Source organism: Amblyraja radiata, chromosome 24 (genome assembly GCF_010909765.2).
Source record: "Amblyraja radiata isolate CabotCenter1 chromosome 24, sAmbRad1.1.pri, whole genome shotgun sequence".
Classification (NCBI taxonomy): Eukaryota; Metazoa; Chordata; class Chondrichthyes; order Rajiformes; family Rajidae; genus Amblyraja; species Amblyraja radiata.
This window is the reverse complement of record NC_045979.1, coordinates 35,651,413-35,669,393: the sequence shown is the minus strand read 5'-3', so window position 1 is coordinate 35,669,393 and position 17,981 is coordinate 35,651,413. Positions and strand designations below refer to the sequence as shown.

General features: G+C 45.8%; 1 protein-coding gene across 1 annotated transcript in view; it reads left to right on the top strand.

Moving 5' to 3' along the window:
- Positions 1 to 6,353, top strand: part of LOC116986640 (pepsin A-like) — a gene marked incomplete at its 5' end in the record, with an annotated part of 38,237 nt that extends 31,884 nt beyond the window's left edge. Inside the window, 5 exons of the mRNA XM_033042217.1 lie at positions 1,176 to 1,381; positions 2,156 to 2,275; positions 3,664 to 3,808; positions 5,360 to 5,458; positions 6,207 to 6,353. Of these exons, the coding sequence (XP_032898108.1) occupies positions 1,176 to 1,381; positions 2,156 to 2,275; positions 3,664 to 3,808; positions 5,360 to 5,458; positions 6,207 to 6,353 (717 nt within the window). The remainder of the gene's footprint in view (positions 1 to 1,175; positions 1,382 to 2,155; positions 2,276 to 3,663; positions 3,809 to 5,359; positions 5,459 to 6,206) is intronic.
- Positions 6,354 to 17,981: the final 11,628 nt, after the last annotated feature.

Below are 17,981 nucleotides of genomic sequence, written 5' to 3'. Positions count from 1 at the left end.
CGTCACTCCAAGTTCAGTCAAGGTGTTTCAGATCACCCTCTCACGCCCCCTCACCCTGGCCACAAACTCTTTGAATCACTTCCCTCTGGAAGGCGACTCCGGACTGTCAAAGCCGCCACAGCCGGACATCAAAACAGTTTTTAATCCACGAGCAGCAGCTCAACTCAACAGCCACAAGTCTGTAGCCTCCTTGTGCTCTGCATTTTATTTCATTCTTCATATGTGTAAATTATGATGTTTTATTTTATTATTATTTTTTTCTAAATATTTTATTAGAAGCATATACGTCATAACCAAAACGCAATTTGTTTATCAATTACATATTAACACAGCGTCTGTTTATATATTTTTTATATTTTTTTTGAAAGATAGAGCTAGAGAAAGAAGGGAGGGAGAAAATATTAAAAAATAAAATAGATTACTAATATCACAATTTTGGAGATGGGTCCATAGATTATAAAGTATAATTATTCATCCAATCTTGATGTTTTATTTTTAATTGTCTAATGTATATCGTGCTGTTACTTGCGAGCAAAGCACCGAGGCAAATTCCTTGTATGTGAACATATTTGGCTAATAAAATTAATTCAATTCAATTCAATTCAATTGTCACATGTACTGGCAGTGGTTTACCTTATGCCCCTGTCCCACTTAGGAAACCTGAATGGAAACCTCTGCAGACTTTGTGCCCCACCAATAAGTCTCCAGAGGTTTCCATTCAGGTTTCCTAAGTGGGACAGGGGCATTATAGATAGACACAAAACGCTGACGTAACTCCAGCAGGCCAGGCGACGTCTCTGGGGAGAAGGAACGGGTGACGTTCTGGTTTGAGACCCTTCGGTCAAACCAACGCCTCGACCCGAAACCCCGCCCGCTCCTTCTCCCCAGAGACGCCGCCTGTCCCGCTGAGCGTCGCCAGCACTTTGTGCCCATCCTGGCGAGTGAGAGGTGGACAGATAGACACAAAACGCTGGAGTAACTCAGCGGGTCAGACAGCATCTCGGGCGAGAAGGAATGTGTGATGTTTCGGGTCGAGACCCTTCTCCAGACGTGTCCCACTGAGTTACTCCGGCGCTTTGTGTCTGTCTTGGGTGTAAACCAGCACCTGCAGTTCCTTCCTACAAGGTGGATACAGGATAACTCCAATTACATTCTCTTGATCTTGTTCCTTCTAGGTTTCTGACATCACCATCCGCGGCCAGGAACTGGGTTTAAGTTTGACTGAACCTGGCGGATTCTTCAACCAAGCCAAATTTGACGGTATCTTGGGCATGGGCTACCAGTCTCTCTCTGCAGAGGGCGCCACCACTGTGCTACACAACATGATCTCTCAGCAAGTTATCTCCGAGCCCCTCTTCTCCGTCTACTTGACCAGGTCAGCGTCTCCCACCTAAACCTTGTCGCGCCTTCGATGACTGAACAGAGCGCCCTTAATGCCGTGGATAGACAGGGGTTGCGGGGAGAAGGCAGGAGAATGGGGCTGGGAGGGAGAGGTAGATCGGCCATGATGAATGGTGGAGTAGACTTGATGGGCCGAATGGCCTAATTCTGCTCCTATCACCTATGACCTTATAGAAACATAGAAACATAGAAAATAGGTGCAGGAGTAGGCCATTCGGCCCTTCGAGCCTGCACCGCCATTCAATATGATCATGGCTGATCATCCAGTTTAGAAGGATGAGAGGAAATCTCATTAAAACATATAAGATTGTTAAGGTTTTGGACACGCTGGAGGCAGGAAACATGTTCCCCATGTTGGGGGAGTCCAGAACCAGGGGCCACACAGTTTAAGAATAAGGGGTAAGCCATTTTTTCTCACAGTGAGGAAACACTTTTTCTCACAGAGAGTGGTGAGTCTGTGGAATTCTCTGCCTCAGAGGGCGGTGGAGGCAGGTTCTCTGGATAATTTCAAGAGAGAGCTAGATAGGGCTCTTAAAGATAGCGGAGTCAGGGGATATGGGGAGAAGGCAGGAACGGGGTACTGATTGGGGATGATCAGCCATGATCACATTGAATGGCGGTGCTGGCCCGATGGGCCGAATGGCCTACTACTGCACCTATTGTCTATTGTCTAATAAAGTATTCATTCATTCATTGATTCTTTGAGTGTTTTCGATGATTCTGGGCTATAATGATTCTAACCATTGTTTTGCAGAGTGGATGGTGAGTCAGGAAGTGAAATCATTTTTGGCGGTGTCGACCCCAGCCACTACCAAGGCTCAATCAACTGGGTACCTGTCACACATCAAGCTTACTGGCAGATCGAGATCCAAAGGTACGTGCTTGCAAATCTCTGACCAATACAATGTTGAGAGTAGCTCGCTCGCTACCCATCGGCCTTCAAAGATTAACTACATCAACCGGTGGTGCAGCGGTAGAGTTGCTGCCTCACAGCACCAGAGACCCTGGTTCGATCCTGACCACGGGTGCAGTGAAGTCTTGCGAGGATGTTGCCAGAACCCGAGGGCCAGAGCTATAGAGGGAGGCTGAGCAGGCTAGGACTTTATGACTTGGAGAGCAGAAGGACAGGGGTGGCACAGTGGCACAGCGATCGAGTTGCTGCCTCACAGGGCCAGAGACCCTGGTTCAATCCTGACCATGGGTGCTGTCGGTACAGAGTTTGTACGTTCTCCCCGTGACCACGTGGGTTTCCTCCGGGTGCTCCGGTTTCCTCCCACACTCCAAAGACGTGCAGGTTTGTAGGTTAATGGCCCCCAGTGTGTAGGATAGAACTAGTGTACGGCTGATCAATGGACAGCATGGATTCAGTGGGCCGAAGGGCCTGTTTCCATGCTGCATTTCTAAACTAAATCAAACATTCTAAAACGGCATTAAAAAGACCCCTGGACAGGTACATGGATAGGAAGAATTTGGAGCAGGGGTGGGGAGCCTGCGGCCTTAAGGCTGCATGTGGACTCTTGGCCATTAAGTGCGGCCTTTTGAATGAATCCAAATTTTGTAGAACAAATCCTTTTATTTTTATTAATATGTTTTAGTTTGTCTTTTATTATTTTTATTTTAATCTTAAAATGAACGTATTTAAAATACCAAAGAGTAAAAAAAGATTCAACAAAATAATCCTCCCCAGCTGACGGCCACAATTAAAACATTAGTAAGTCACGAGGGCTGTTTTAACAAATCAATGTACATTTTGAAGAATATCTAATTGAAGTTTCTTGGATGCGGCCTCATTAGATTACAGCTAACTTAATGCGGTCTTCCGACATGAAAATGTTCACCGCCCCTCATTTAGAGGGATATGGGCTAAATAAGGGCAAGTGGGACTAGCGTAGATTTGGCATCTTGGTCGGCAGGGACCAGTTGGGTCGAGGATCCTGTACCTCATGACTCCGTGTTTAAGAAGAAACTGCAGATGCTGGGAAATCGAAGGTAGACTAAAGTGCTGGAGAAACTCAGCGGGTGCAGCAGCATCGATGGAGCGAAGGAAATAGGCAACGTTTCGGCCTGAAACCCTTCTGGAAATAGGCAACGTTTCGGGCCGAAACCCGGAAGGGTTTCGTCCCGAAACGTTACCTATTTCCTTCGCTCCATAGATGCTGCTGCACCGCTGAGTTTCTCCAGCACTTTTGTCTACCTCACGACTCCATAATCTGGAAGGGTTTGACAGTTGTTGACCAAGTCAATGTGTGTTTCTTCCCTCAGAGTGACTGTCAACGGGCAGGTGGTGGCTTGCAGTGAGGGTTGCCCCGCCATTATAGATACCGGCACCTCCCTACTTGTTGGACCCACCAACGCCATCACCAACATCCAACAGGCAGTCGGAGCCACACCTGGTTCCTATGGCCAGGTACCATTCACCTGTACTCACCTGTACTCACCTGTACTCACCTGCACCGTTTAATGTGTTATACAATCAGCACCATGTTCTCTCCATCCAACTCAATTAGTTTAGATGTTTAGTGTAGCGTGCTTTGGTTTACTTCCGATTAGTTTAGTAGAGTTCTGTTTACATTAGTTTAGTTTAGTATGGTTTGGATTAGTTTAGCATAGTTTAAGAAAGAACTGCAGATGCTGGAAGAATCGAAGGTAGACAAAAATGCAGGAGAAACTCAGCGGGTGAGGCAGCATCTATGGAGCGAAGGAATAGGCGACGTTTCGTGTCGAGACCTAGAAGCATCTATGGAGCGAAGGAATAGGTGACATTTCGTGTCGAGACCCGAAAGGGTCTCGACCCGAAACATCACCTATTCCTTCGCTCCATAGCTGCTGTCTCAGGTCACCTATTCCTTCATTCCATAGATGCTGCCACACCCTCTGAGTTTCTCCAGCATTTTTGTCTACCTTAGTATAGTTCAGATTAGTTTAGCATAGTTTAGTATAATTTAATTAAAATTAGCATAGTATATATTAGTTTAGTTTAGCATATTTTAGCATTGTTTAAATTTGTTTAGATTAGTTTAAGATAGCTTATTTTTGATTAGATTAGTATAATATAGATTAGTTTAGATTAGTAATAGTTTAGTATTGTTCAGTTTAGTTTAGTGCAGATTAATTTTCTATAGTTTAGATGAGTTTAGTTTCGATGTTTAGATTAGATTAGTATAGATTAGTTTAAATTAGATTTGTTTGGTTTAGTATAGCATAGTTTGAGTTTAGACTAGTTTAGGCGAGTTGAGATGAGTTGAGTTTAGATTAGATTAGTTTAGTTTATATAGTTTACTTGAGTTTAGATCAGTTTAGTTTCTTAAGAGTTTGGTTTACTAGTTTTTAGTTGACTTTCCTCAGACATGACCAAGTGCGATCGTTTCGCTGAACACCTTCGCTCAGTCCGCCTTGGCCGACGTGATCTCCCAGTGGCCAAACACTTTAACTCCCCCTCCCATTCCCACACTGACATTTCTGTCCTGGGCCTCCTCCACTGTCAGAGTGAGGCCCAGCGCAAATTGGAGGAGCAGCACCTCATACTTCCATTGGGCAGCTTACAGCCCAGCGGTATGAACATTGACTTCTCTAACTTCATGTCTGCCTTGCTTTCCCTCTCTCTCTCCATCCCTCCCCCACCCTAGTCATCGTACTAGTTTCATTGTCGTCATGTTGAGTTTCACTGTCTTTACAACTCGTTATCACCTTCCCCACAGCCAACAATGGACCATTGTGGGCTCCACGTTTTCCCTGATCATTGTTGCTGGCTTTGATTTGTCCTTTTCACACCTTTGATTCATTTTTCCTTTGTACCCTTTTCATACCTCTCATTTCCCTCTCCCCTGACTCTCAGTCTAAAGAAGGGTCTCGACCCGAAACGTCACCTCTTCTTTCCCTCTCGAGATGCTGCCTGACCCGCTGAGTTACCCCAGCTTTTTGTGTCTGTGATCTGAATAATGTTGCCCTTGTCTTTCAGTACAACATAAACTGCAATGATCTCAGCAGCATGCCTGATGTGGTCTTCACCATCAATGGAAACGATTTTACTCTTCCTGCTACTGCCTACGCACTCAAGGTACGTCATTGGACTCTGTATGGTATTCATTGCTTTTTCACGGATTACTTAAATGTGTTCATAAATATGTTTACGGGTTCATAAATTCTAGGCGCAGAACAGGCCCATCAAGTCCACTCTGCCATCCAATCATGGCTGATCTATCTCTCCCTCTCAACCCCTTTCTCCCCATAACCCCTGACACCCGCACTAATCAACAATCTGTCAGCCTCCGCCTTAAAAATGTTCACTGACTTGGCCTCCACAGCCGTCTGTGGCAATGAATTCACCACCCTCTGGCTAAAATAATTCCTAATCATCTCCTTTCTCCATCTCCTGCTGTACCGGGCACTCTAGGCGTAGACCGTGGACTGTTGCTAATTGCTTTCCATCTCACGGGGCAAGGGGGACCCAGCGTGGGGGGGTGGGGGGGGGGCAGCCGAGAGGGCGGGGAGGGGGGGGGGGGACAGCCGAGTGGGCGGGGAGGGGGGGTGCGGAGGATGAAAGGACCTGGCATGGGATACTCTGAAACGTTGTCAGCGCCCTTTATGTAGCGACTCTTTGTATACCTTGAGGAAGAAAAACGAAATACATCACTGTGACTTGGCACATGTGATAATAAAATATTCACTCATTCACTCACTCACTCACTCACTCACTCACTCACTCACTCACTCACTCACTCACTCACTCACTCACTCACTCACTCACTCACTCACTCATCCATTCACTCATTGAGTGATTCATTCATTTATTTATTCTCCTCCAGTCCACCTACAACTACCAGGTTAGCTGCATGAGCGGATTTGGTGACACCGGCTCCAACCTCTGGATTCTGGGCGACGTCTTCATCGGCGAGTACTACTCCATCTTCGACCGTGGAAACAACCGCGTGGGTCTGGCCAAGGCCGTTTAACTCTCCCGTCCACCACCCACCCCCATTGAAGATCCAGCCCCATTCAAGTTGACTGAAGCCATCTCGCGATCCCCAGAGTCGCAACTCTCACCACGCCACCCAGTAGCAAAGATCAAGATGTCACTCTCGGATGTCCTATACTGAAGATACTCTACTGACAGCTTCGAGTTCAGCGGCGATTTTCTCCAAGGTTGGGAAAATTGAAGGGAAAAAGGAAGATAAAAGTGGAAGAAATGATGCCGTCTGGATGGGATCTTAACACAGCCATGAATGAATGTTGGGCTGGTCTGGAGATGGATAGTTAATATTATATAATTATTTCTGCTCTGATTCTGTAGCATTTCTTTCTCATTTCTTCCTTGGTTCAGCTGTGACTTCCCATCATTCAATCCATAAGCCATGCGCATTCAGCTCAGTTTGGGTGTAAAGGTGATCTAGGAATTACACAGCGTATTATCCTCTTCCGTGAAACATCTGTTATTAAATAATGCCTGCAAATGTTCAATAAAATGGAATAATGAAACGCATATTATCAGACTTTCGGTTCCTTTCTTCATGTCAGTTTGTACGTGTGAGGTGGGGCTGAACTCACTCAAGCATTGCACTAAAGTTAGACACAGAGTGCTGGAGTAACTCAGCGGGTCAGGCAGCATCTGTGGAGAACATGGATAGGTGACGTTTCGCAGAGTGCTGGAGTAACTCAGCGGGTCAGGCAGCATCTGTGGAGAACATGGATAGGTGACGTTTCGCAGAGTGCTGGAGTAACTCAGCGGGTCAGGCAGCATCTGTGGAGAACATGGATAGGTGACGTTTCACAGAGTGCTGGAGTAACTCAGTGGGTCAGGCAGCATCTGTGGAGAACATGGATAGGTGACGTTTCACAGAGTGCTGGAGTAACTCAGCGGGTCAGGCAGCATCTGTGGAGAACATGGATAGGTGACGTTTCACAGAGTGCTGGAGTAACTCAGCGGGTCAGGCAGCATCTCTGGAGAACATGGATAGACACAAAGTGCTGGAGGAACTCAGTGGGTCAATAAACAATAGACAATAGACAATAGGTGCAGGAGTAGGCCATTCGGCCCTTCGAGCCAGCACCGCCATTCAATGTGATCATGGCTGATCATCCCCAATCAGTACCCCGTTCCTGCTTTCTCCCCATATCCCCTGGCTCTGCTATTTTTAAGAGCTCCATCTAGCTCTCTCTTGAAAGCATCCAGAGAAGCCACCTCCACCGCCCTCTGAGGCAGAGAATTCCACAGACTCACCACTCTCTGTGAGAAAAAGTGTTTCCTCGTCTCCGTTCTAAATGGCTTACTCCTTATTCTTAAACTGTGGCCCCTGGTTCTTGACTCCCCCAACATCGGGAACATGTTTCCTGCCTCTAGCGTGTCCAAACCCTTAACAATCTTATATGTTTCAATGAGATCTCCTCTCATCCTTCTAAACACCAGAGTATACAAGCCCAGCTGCTCCATTCTCTGAGCATATGACAGTCCCGCCATCCCGGGAATTAAACTTGTAAACCTACGCTGTACTCCCTCAATAGCAAGAATGTCCTTCCACAAATTAGGGGACAAAACTGCACACAATACTTCAGGTGTGGTCTCACTAGGGCTCTGCACAACTGCAGAAGGACCTCTTTGCTCCTATATTCGATTCCTCTTGTTATAAAGGCCAACATGCCATTCGCTTTCTTCACTGCCTGCTGTACCTGCATGCTGACTTTCATAGACTGATGTACAGGGACCCCCAGATCCCGTTGTACTTCCCCTTTTCCCAACTTGACGCCATTTAGATAGTACGCTGCTTTCCTGTTTTTGCTACCAAAGTGGATAACCTAACATTTATCCGCATTAAACTTCATCTGCCATGCATCTGCCCACTCCCCCAACCTGTCCAATTCACCCTGCATTCTCATAGCATCCTCCTCACAGTTCACACTGCCACCCAGCTTTGTGTTATCTGCAAATTTGCTAATGTTACTTTGAATCCCTTCATCCAAATCATTGATGTATATTGTAAATAGCTGCGGCCCCAGCACCGAGCCTTGCGGTACCACACTAGTCACTGCCTGCCATTCTGAAAGGGACCTTTTAATCCCAACTCTCTGCTTCCTGTCAGCCAACCACTTCTCTATCCATGTCAGCACTCAACCCCCAATACCATGTGCCCTAATTTTGCCCACTAATCTCCTATGTGGGACATTATCAAATGCTTTCTGAAAGTCCAGGTACACTACATCCACTGGCTCTCCCTTGTCCATTTTCCTAGTTACATCTTCAAAAAATTCCAGAATATTAGTCAAGTATGTTTTCCCCTTCGTAAATCCATGCTGACTCGGACCGATCCTGTTACTGCTATCCAAATGTTCAGCTATCTCATCTTTTATAATTGACTCCAGCATCTTCCCCACCACCGATGTCAGGCTAACTGGTCTATAATTCCCTGTTTTCTCTCTCCCGCCTTTCTTAAAAAGTGGGATAACATTAGCTACCCTCCAATCCACAGGAACTGATCCTGAGTCTATAGAACATTGGACAATTATCACCAATGCACCCACGATTTCCAGAGCCACTTCCTTAAGTACCCTGGGATGCAGACCATCAGGCCCTGGGGATTTATCAGCCTTCAGTCCCATCAGTCTATCCAACACCATTTCCTGCCTAATGTGGATTTCCTTCAGTTCCTCCGTCACCCCAGATCCTCTGGCCACTACTATATCGGGAAGATTGTTTGTGTCCTCCTTAGTGAAGACAGATCCAAAGTACCTGTTCAACTCATCTGCCATTTCCTTGTTCCCCGTCAGGCAGCATATCTGGAGAACATGGATAGACACAAAATGCTGGAGTAACTCAGCGGGTCAGGCAGCATCTGTGAAGAACATGGATAGGCGATGTTTCAGTTCGGGACCCTTCCTTGGTTGGAGAGAAACCGAGTTAACATTTCAGGTTAAGACACGGTAGCACAGCGGTAGAGCTACTGCCTTCCAACGCTTACAGCGGCAGTGACCCGGGTTCGATCCCTACTACGGGTGCTGTCTGTACGGAGTTTGTGCGTTCTCCCCGTGACCTGCGTGATTTTTCTCCAAGATCTCCGGTTTCCTCCCACACTGCAAAGACGTACAGGTTTGTAGGTTCATTGGCTTTGGTATATATGTTAAATTGTCCCTTGTGTAAGATAGCGTTAATGTGCGGGGATCGCTGGTTTGGCGCAGACTCAGTGGGCCGAAGGGCCTGTTGCCACGCTGTATCTCTGAACTGAACTGAACTGAACAAAATGCTGGAGTATCTCAGCGGGTCAGGCAGCTTCTGTGGAGAACATGGACAGGTGACGGGACCATTCTTCAGACTGATTCAGATAATTGCACTAGATTGTTTAGTATTGTGCAGGTGAGTTTTGTGGAGGAAGGAACTTGCGGATGCTGGTTTACACCAAAGATAGACACCAAATTCTGGAGTAACTCAGTGGGACAGGCAGCATCTTTCGGGAGAGAAGGAATGGGTGACGTTTCGGGTTGAGACCCTTCTTCAGAACACTAGATTGTCTGGTTTAGGCTCAATGAAGCTGTTACAATAAAACAGCTTGCAATTTGAATAGGGATATTGATTGTGGAAAGAAGGAACTGCAGATGCAGGTTTACCAAGAGAAAAAATGACAAAATGCTGGAGTAACTCATCGGGTCAGGCAGCATCCCTGGAAAACAGGAAAGTTGTTGTTCAGCTGGAAAGAGTGCAGTGAAGACTTGCGAGGATGTTGCCAGAACCCGAGGGCCAGAGCTATAGAGGGAGGCTGGGCAGGCTAGGACTTTATGACTTGGAGAGCAGAAGGACAGGGGTGGCACAGTGGCACAGCGATCGAGTTGCTGCCTCACAGGGCCAGAGACCCTGGTTCAATCCTGACCACGGGTGCTGTCGGTACGGAGTTTGTACGTTCTCCCTGTGACCACGTGGGTTTTCTCCGGGTGCTCCGGTTTCCTGCCATACTACAAAGTAAGTAAGTAAGTCAGTAAGTTTATTGGCCAAGTATTAACATACAAGGAATTTGCCTTGGTGCTCCGCCCACAAGTAACAACATGACATACAATGACAGTTGCGAATAACTCAGAAAACACTAAACATTAATAATAATAAAACGTTAATGATAAAACACCATTGATCAAGCATGTGAACCAACAAAATACCAGATCAAAGGGAGGCTACAGATTTTTGGCTGTTGAGTAGAGCAACTACTCGTGGATCAAAACAGTTTTTTATGTCTGGCTGTGGCAGCTTTGACAGCCCGGAGTTGCCTTCCAGAGGGAAGTGATTCAAAGAGTTTGTGGCCAGGATGAGAGGGGTTAGAGATGATCTTGCCCGCTCGCTTCCTGGCCCTTGCAGTGTACAGTTCATCAATGGAGGGAAGGTTGCAGCCAATAATCTTCCCTGCTGATCGGACGATTCGCTGCAGCCTCCAGGTGTCGTGCTTGGTGGCCGAGCCAAACCAGACCATGATGGAGAAGGTGAGAACAGACTCTACGATGGCCGTGTAGAATTGGATCATCATTGCCTGTGGCAGATTGTGTTTCCTCAGCTGCCGCAGGGAGTACATCCTCTATATCAATACAATACAATACAGAGACGTATCAATTTGCATATTGTCAATCTGTACATTGTCAATTGTTCTAGTATGTGTGGGGCGATGCAAGTGTACAAGGTAATCGCTGACCAGTGCGGACTCAGTGGGCCGAAGGGCCTATTTCCATGCTATCTCTCTCAAGTCTAAAGGATGATGGATGGTCGTACGGAGGTGTATAAGATCACGAGAGGTATAGATCGGGGGAAAGGACAGCCTTTTACCCAGTATTTAAGAAGGAACTGCAAATGCTGGAAAATCGAAGGTACACAAAAATGCTGGAGAAACTCAGCGGGTGCAGCAGCATCTATGGAGCAAAGGAAATAGGCAACGTGAAGAAGGGTTTCGTCCCGAAACGTTGCCTATTTCCTTCACTCCATAGATGCTGCTGCACCCGCTGAGTTTCTCCAGTCTTTTACCCAGAGTTGGGGAATCAGAAACTGGAGGTCATAGGGTCAGAGGGGAAAGATTTAATAGGGACCTCAGAGGAAACTTGTTCCACATAAAGGGAGGTGGGTGCGTAGAACGAGCTACCAGAGGAGGTAGTTGAGGCACAACATTTAGAGGGATATGGGTCAAACACAGGCAGGTGGGACTGGTGTAGGTGGGACAGGTTGGGACGAAGGACCATTTTCCACACCGTATCACTCTATGATTCTATGATTCTATGACATTGGTAGATGACATTTTGGGTCAGGTCCCTTCTACAGACAGTGCTATTGAATGATTAATGGAAACAGGCCATTTGGCCCACCCAGTTCCTGCTATCACCTGTTCCCTCACATGTTCATACTAGCCCTATGTTATCTCACAGTTATATTTGTAGAAAAACCAAGGCATCTTCATAACTCTGGATCCCAACATGTGGTTAAAATGGAGTTAAACCATGGGATGGAAGTCCCGACATTTATAAGGTCATAAGTTATAGGAGTAAAATTAGGCCATTCGGCCCATCTAGTCTACTACACCATTCAATCGCGGCTGATCTATCTCTCCCTCTTAACCCCATTCTCCTGCCTTCTCCCCGTTACCACTGACACCCGCACTAATCAAGAATCTATCTATCTACTGCATTAGGGGCGCTCCATTCTTTCATTGAAGACGTAACAAGATTTATGTAAGAGACGCTGACCAGGTCTATCTGTGCCTTAAATATATCCATTGATGTGGCCTCCACAGTCTTCTGTGGCAATGAATTCCACAGATTCACCACCCTCTGATTGAAGAAATTTCTCCTCATCCCCTTCCTAAAAGCACGTCCTTTAATTCTGAGGCTGTGCCCTCTAGTCCCAGACTCTCCCGTTCAGCAGCGTTTCCTCATCTCTAGAGCATTGTTGACTCATGGCGAGATTGAGTTTGTTAAGAAAAAATCTTTGCCTTCTGATATCTAACAGGGAAGTAAAACAACAGGGTCAAACGTAGTTTAGAGTTTGGTTTAGAGATACAGCATGGAGACATGCCCTTCGAGTCCACGTCGACCAGCGACCACCCGCTCACACAACGAGTTCTATGCTATCCCCCTTTCTCATCCACTCCCTACACACGAAGGGGCATTTTACAGAGGGGCCGATTAGCCGGCAAACCCGCACGTCTATGGGACGTGGGAGGAAACCGGAGCACCCGGAGCAAGCCTGACCTCGAGTGCTGTCTGGGTGGAGTTTGCACGTTCTTCCAGTGACCCACGGTGGGAGAGTCAAGAGCCGTAGGGACATGGATTTGAGGTGAGAGAAGGGCAAGATGAACCTGAACAGCCAGTCCAACTTTGTCCACCCACCCGGTAGAAGTTGGATGTCGGGGATTCGTGGCAACATCTCAAGGGAGCACCTCAAGGCTGCGTGCTCAGCCCCCTGCTGTACTCACTCTATACCCATGACTGCGTAGCGAACCACAGTGCGAACTCCATCATCAAGTTCGCTGACGACACCACTATTGTGGGGCGTATCACTGATGGGGATGAGTCAGAGTACAGAAGAGAGATCGAGCAACTGTCCATATGGTGCCAGCGCAATAACCTGGCCCTCAACACCAGCAAAACCAAGGAACTGATTGTGGACTTTGGAAGGAGTAGGAGGGGGACCCACAGCCCCGTTTATATCAACGGGTCAATGGTTGAAAGGGTCAAGAACTTCAAATTCCTGGGCGTGCACATCTCTGAAGATCTTTCCTGGTCCGAGAACACTAACGCAATTATCAAAAAAGCTCATCAGCGCCTCTACTTCCTGAGAAGATTACGGAGAGTCGGATTGTCAAGGAAGACTCTCTCTAACTTCTACAGGTGCACAGTCGAGAGCATGCTGACTGGTTGCATCGTGGCTTGGTTCGGCAATTTGAGCGCCCTGGAGAGGAAAAGACTGCAAAAAGTAGTAAACACTGCCCAGTCCATCATCGGCTCTGACCATCCTTCCATCGAGGGGATTTATCGCAGTCGCTGCCTCAAAAAGGCTGGCAGTATCATCAAAGACCCACACCATCCTGGCCACACACTCATCTCCCTGCTACCTTCAGGTAGAAGGTACAGGAGCCTGAAGACTGCAACAACCAGGTTCAGGACGGGGGGGGGGGGGGGGGCGGCATGCAGAGGAACGGGAGAGGTGGGGGGAAGCGGGGGAGTTATTTAAAATTAATCTCCTCAAGACTTTGCCTGATTATTTTAGTGGGTGGAACTGTTATACATCTCTCTCTCTGGTATTGTGCAGCACAGTGACTAACCCTTATACAAAGCATGTTTCAGATGCTACTGATAGAGTGGGTAAACTTTCCCATTGTAATAGTTACGTGAAAACCTCCAAACTTTATCAGTTACGCTGTTGACTAATTCCTGCCTCATTTGGCTTGCACCTTGGCACAGGGCTGGTCTTTCATATTGTATTCTGGTCTTTAATAATCTGGTGCTACAAGTTCTCTGGTATTGCAGGTCCGTGCCCGAGCCCAGCGCGATGAAGCACGTTGCGATGAAGTGGTTAATCTTTGCACTCGTTTGGCTCGACCTTTCGGAGGGTCTTAAAAGGTAATTAAACAAAACCTCTTTTGGTTTGACTTGGGGACACAGAGGTACGCGGGGTATTGGAGTTAGGCAGGCAAACGCCTCCGTTGCCATGCTGTGAGAACGGAGAGGATGAGAAGGAGTTTCTTCCCAGAGGCCATTAGGACTGTAAACTCCAGGGACTAACTTTACTGAACCACTCCATTGTTGTGTGGTGTCTGTTTAAAATTGCTGTTTCTTTTCCTTTTTCTTCACTCCCTCCCACAAATATGTAATATGTGAATATGTGATTCTGTTCCATTCTGTTTTGTAGTTTGTTTGTTTGTTTTTTGCACAATTCGCGAGCATTGCCACTTTTCATTTCACTGCACATCTCGTATGTGTATGTGACGAATAAACTTGACTTGACTTGAGAGTCAGGTGGACACAGAATCTTTGGCCCACCAAGTCCGAGCCAACTATTCTTTTTTACTACTGGGCAACTAATATTAAAAATATAACTTTCTGGTTGGACGATACATGTCAACATGTAAATTGGTTAAAAATGGAGAGGGAAGAATGTTTGCCTTTTAGTATAGGCTCGATCCTCCTATCTCTAATACATTTGAATAAGTCAACGTATAGCAAAAGGATTTGAGTATAGGAGCAGGGAGGTTCTACTGCAGTTGTACAGGGTCTTGGTGAGACCACACCTGGAGTATTGCGTACAGTTTTGGTCTCCAAATCTGAAGTAAGACATTCTTGCCTTAGAGGGAGTACAGAGAAGGTTCACCAGACTGATTACTGTGATGTCAGGATTTTCATATGAAGAAAGACTGGATAGACTCGGCTTGTACTCGCTAGAATTTAGAAGATTGAGGGGGGATCTTATAGAAACTTACAAGATTTTTAGGGGGTTGGACAGGCTAGATGCAGGAAGATTGTTCCCGATGTTGGGGAAGTCCAGGACAAGGGGTCACAGTTTAAGGATAAAGGGGAAATCCTTTAGGACCGAGATGAGAAAAACATTTTTCACGGAGAGAGTTGTGAGTCTCTGCCACAGAAGGTAGTTGAGACCAGTTCATTGGCAATATTTAAGAGGGAGTTAGATGTGGCCCTTGTGGCTAAGGGGATCAGAGGGTATGGAGAGAAAGCAGGTACGGGATACTGAGTTGGATGATCAGCCATGATCATATTGAATGGCGGTGCAGGCTCAAAGGGCCGAATGGCATACTCCTGCACCTATTTTCTATGTTTCTATGTTTCTATGAGCAAAATCCGATAAGACATAGTACTATCCATATCTGGAAACAGCTGAAATTCAGTCTTAAATTGAGAAATATGTCTCTCCTTCTCCCTATTGCAAATAATCCTTTGTTTAAACCGTCTACTTTAGATATGGTGTTTTTTCAATGGAAGAACCTGGGAATTAACACTGTGGGAGACCTCTATAAGAAGGGGACTCTCTCTTCTTTTCAAGAACTACAGGAGAAAAATCACTTGAATGCCAACAATTTGTTTAGATGCCTTCAAATCCGAGATTATGTGACAACATATACATAAGACTGTCCTCTTATGGGTCCAGATATATTAGACGATTGTTTGAATAGACAGGCCGATACATTAAGTTGATATCTTACATTTATAACACTCTTCTAAGTATTGACACCCCACCCTCTGAGATGTATAGGCGAGCATGGGAGGACGAGCTGGGTCTACCCATTTCGAAAGATATATGGGTGGAAAGCCTACAATACTTACACTACTGTTCTTTAAATGCCAGGCATTGTCTGATACAATTTAAAGGATTGCACAGGTTATACTACTCAAAGACCAAATTGAACAAGATCTTCCCAACAGTCTCCCCTCTCTGTGATAAATGTCACTTCCAAGAAGCCACCCTAACTCACTCTTTTGTATCCTGTATAAAAATACAAAACTTCCAGACGGGAATATTCAATATAATTTCTAAAACACTTAAAATTCAATTGGAGTCAGATTCAAAATCAATAATATTAGGAATGTCAGAGGGCTGCCCTAATCTAACGATATCTCAAAGACGCTTCGTTGACTATGGTTTAATAGCCGCGGAAAAACTTGTACTTAAATTCTGGAAAAAGATAACAGTCCCTACAGTGAAGATGTGGATTACACAAATGACCGAGACACTACATCTAGAAATAATAAGGCTGGTTTTGACCGACAAACAATTTTCCAAAATATGGTCTCCTTTCATTGAATTTCTTCAACAACATAATGGTTGAACATAAATACAAAACGGACGCTAGGGTCGGGTGAGCGGGCGTAGGGAAGGGTAGTGTGATATATCTCCGCTTCTGCTTGCTGCTGCTTGCTGCTGCTGGTGCCAACGATGACAGCCACGGTGTACTGCTCCTTGCTGTTTTGTATGTGTTTGTTCTTTTGTGTCGTCTGTGAAAACCCTACAAAGATTATTATTAGTAATGCTTAGTGTTTTCTGAGCTATTCGTGACTGTCACTGTATGTCATGTTGTTACTTGTGGGCGGAGCACCAAGGCAAATTCCTTGTATGTGAATACTTGGCCAATAAACTTACTTACTTACTTACTTGTTTCACTTCTTCGTTAGTTCAGGGGTTTTTCCTTTTTCTCTTTCGTGTCTTTTTCGAAATTCTTTCTTTTCTTTTTCTTTTCTTCTTCCTTTCCCTTTTTTCCTTTTTTCTTTTTTCCGATTTAGTTATTAGTTTATAAAATGTTAAAACCGAGGCTGTACGAAAATTGTATAACTGTTATGTCGATTACTTTCTCCTTGTACAACTGCTTCTAATAAAATAAATATTTAAGTAAACTATTGATCGCCCATTCACACTAGTTAGTTTTTAGTTTAGTTTAGTTCACAGACACAGCGTGGAAACAGGCCCTTTGGCCCACCGAGTCCCTGCCGACCATCGATCGCCCGTTTACACTACACTTTATGACCTTAGACTTTAGACTTTAAAGATACAGTGAGAAAACAGGCCCTTTGGCCCAACAAGTCTGCGCTGACCAACAATCACCCTTTACACGAGCACTATCCTACGTATTAAGGACAATTCACAATTTACAGAAGCCAATTAACCTACAAATCTGTGTGTCTTTGGAGTGTGAGAGGAAACCGGAGCACCCGGAGAAAATCTTCGAGGGGCCGAATGGCCAGCTGCATCTATTGTCTATTGTCTATTGCCTATTGAGCCAGCACTGCCATTCTCTATGATCATGGCTGAACATCCACAATCAGTACCCCGTTCCTGCCTTCTCCCCATATCCTTTGACTCCGCTATTTTTAAGAGCTCTATCTAACTCTTTCATGAAAGCATCCAGAGAATTGGCCTCCACCGCCTTTTGAGGCAGAGAATTCCACAGATTCACAACTCTCTGGATGAAAAAGTGTTTCCTCATCTCCGTTCTAAATGGCTTACATATTCTGGTAGAGCACCAGAGACCTGGATCCTCAGAGTACAGATACAGGATAACGGGAATAATGTTTGGTGCATGATAAAGTTCAGTAAAGTCCGATTAAATATAGTCCGAGGGTCTCCAATGATGTAGATGTGTATAATATGTACATGATGCGTATAAAATCATGAGAGGAATAGATCGGGTAGATGAAATGTGTAGGAGGGAACTGCAGATGCTGGTTTAAACCGAAGATAGACACAAAATGCTGAAGTAACTCAGCGGGAAAGGCAGCATCTCTGGAGAGAAGGAATGGGTGACGTTTCGGGTCGGGACTCTTCCTCTCAGAGTCTCTTGCCCAGAGTAGGTGAATCGAGGACCAGAGGACATAGGTTGAAGACCACACCTGGAGTATTGCGTACAGTTTTGGTCTCTTGCCATAGAGGGAGTACAGAGAAGGTTCACCAGACTGATTCCTGGGATGTCAGGACTTCCATATGAAGAAAGACTGGATAGACTTGGCTTGTACTCGCTAGAATTTAGAAGATTGAGGGGGGATCTTACAGAAACTTACAAAATTCTTAAGGGGTTGGACAGGCTAGATGCAGGAAGAATGTTCCCGATGTTGGGGAAGTCCAGAAC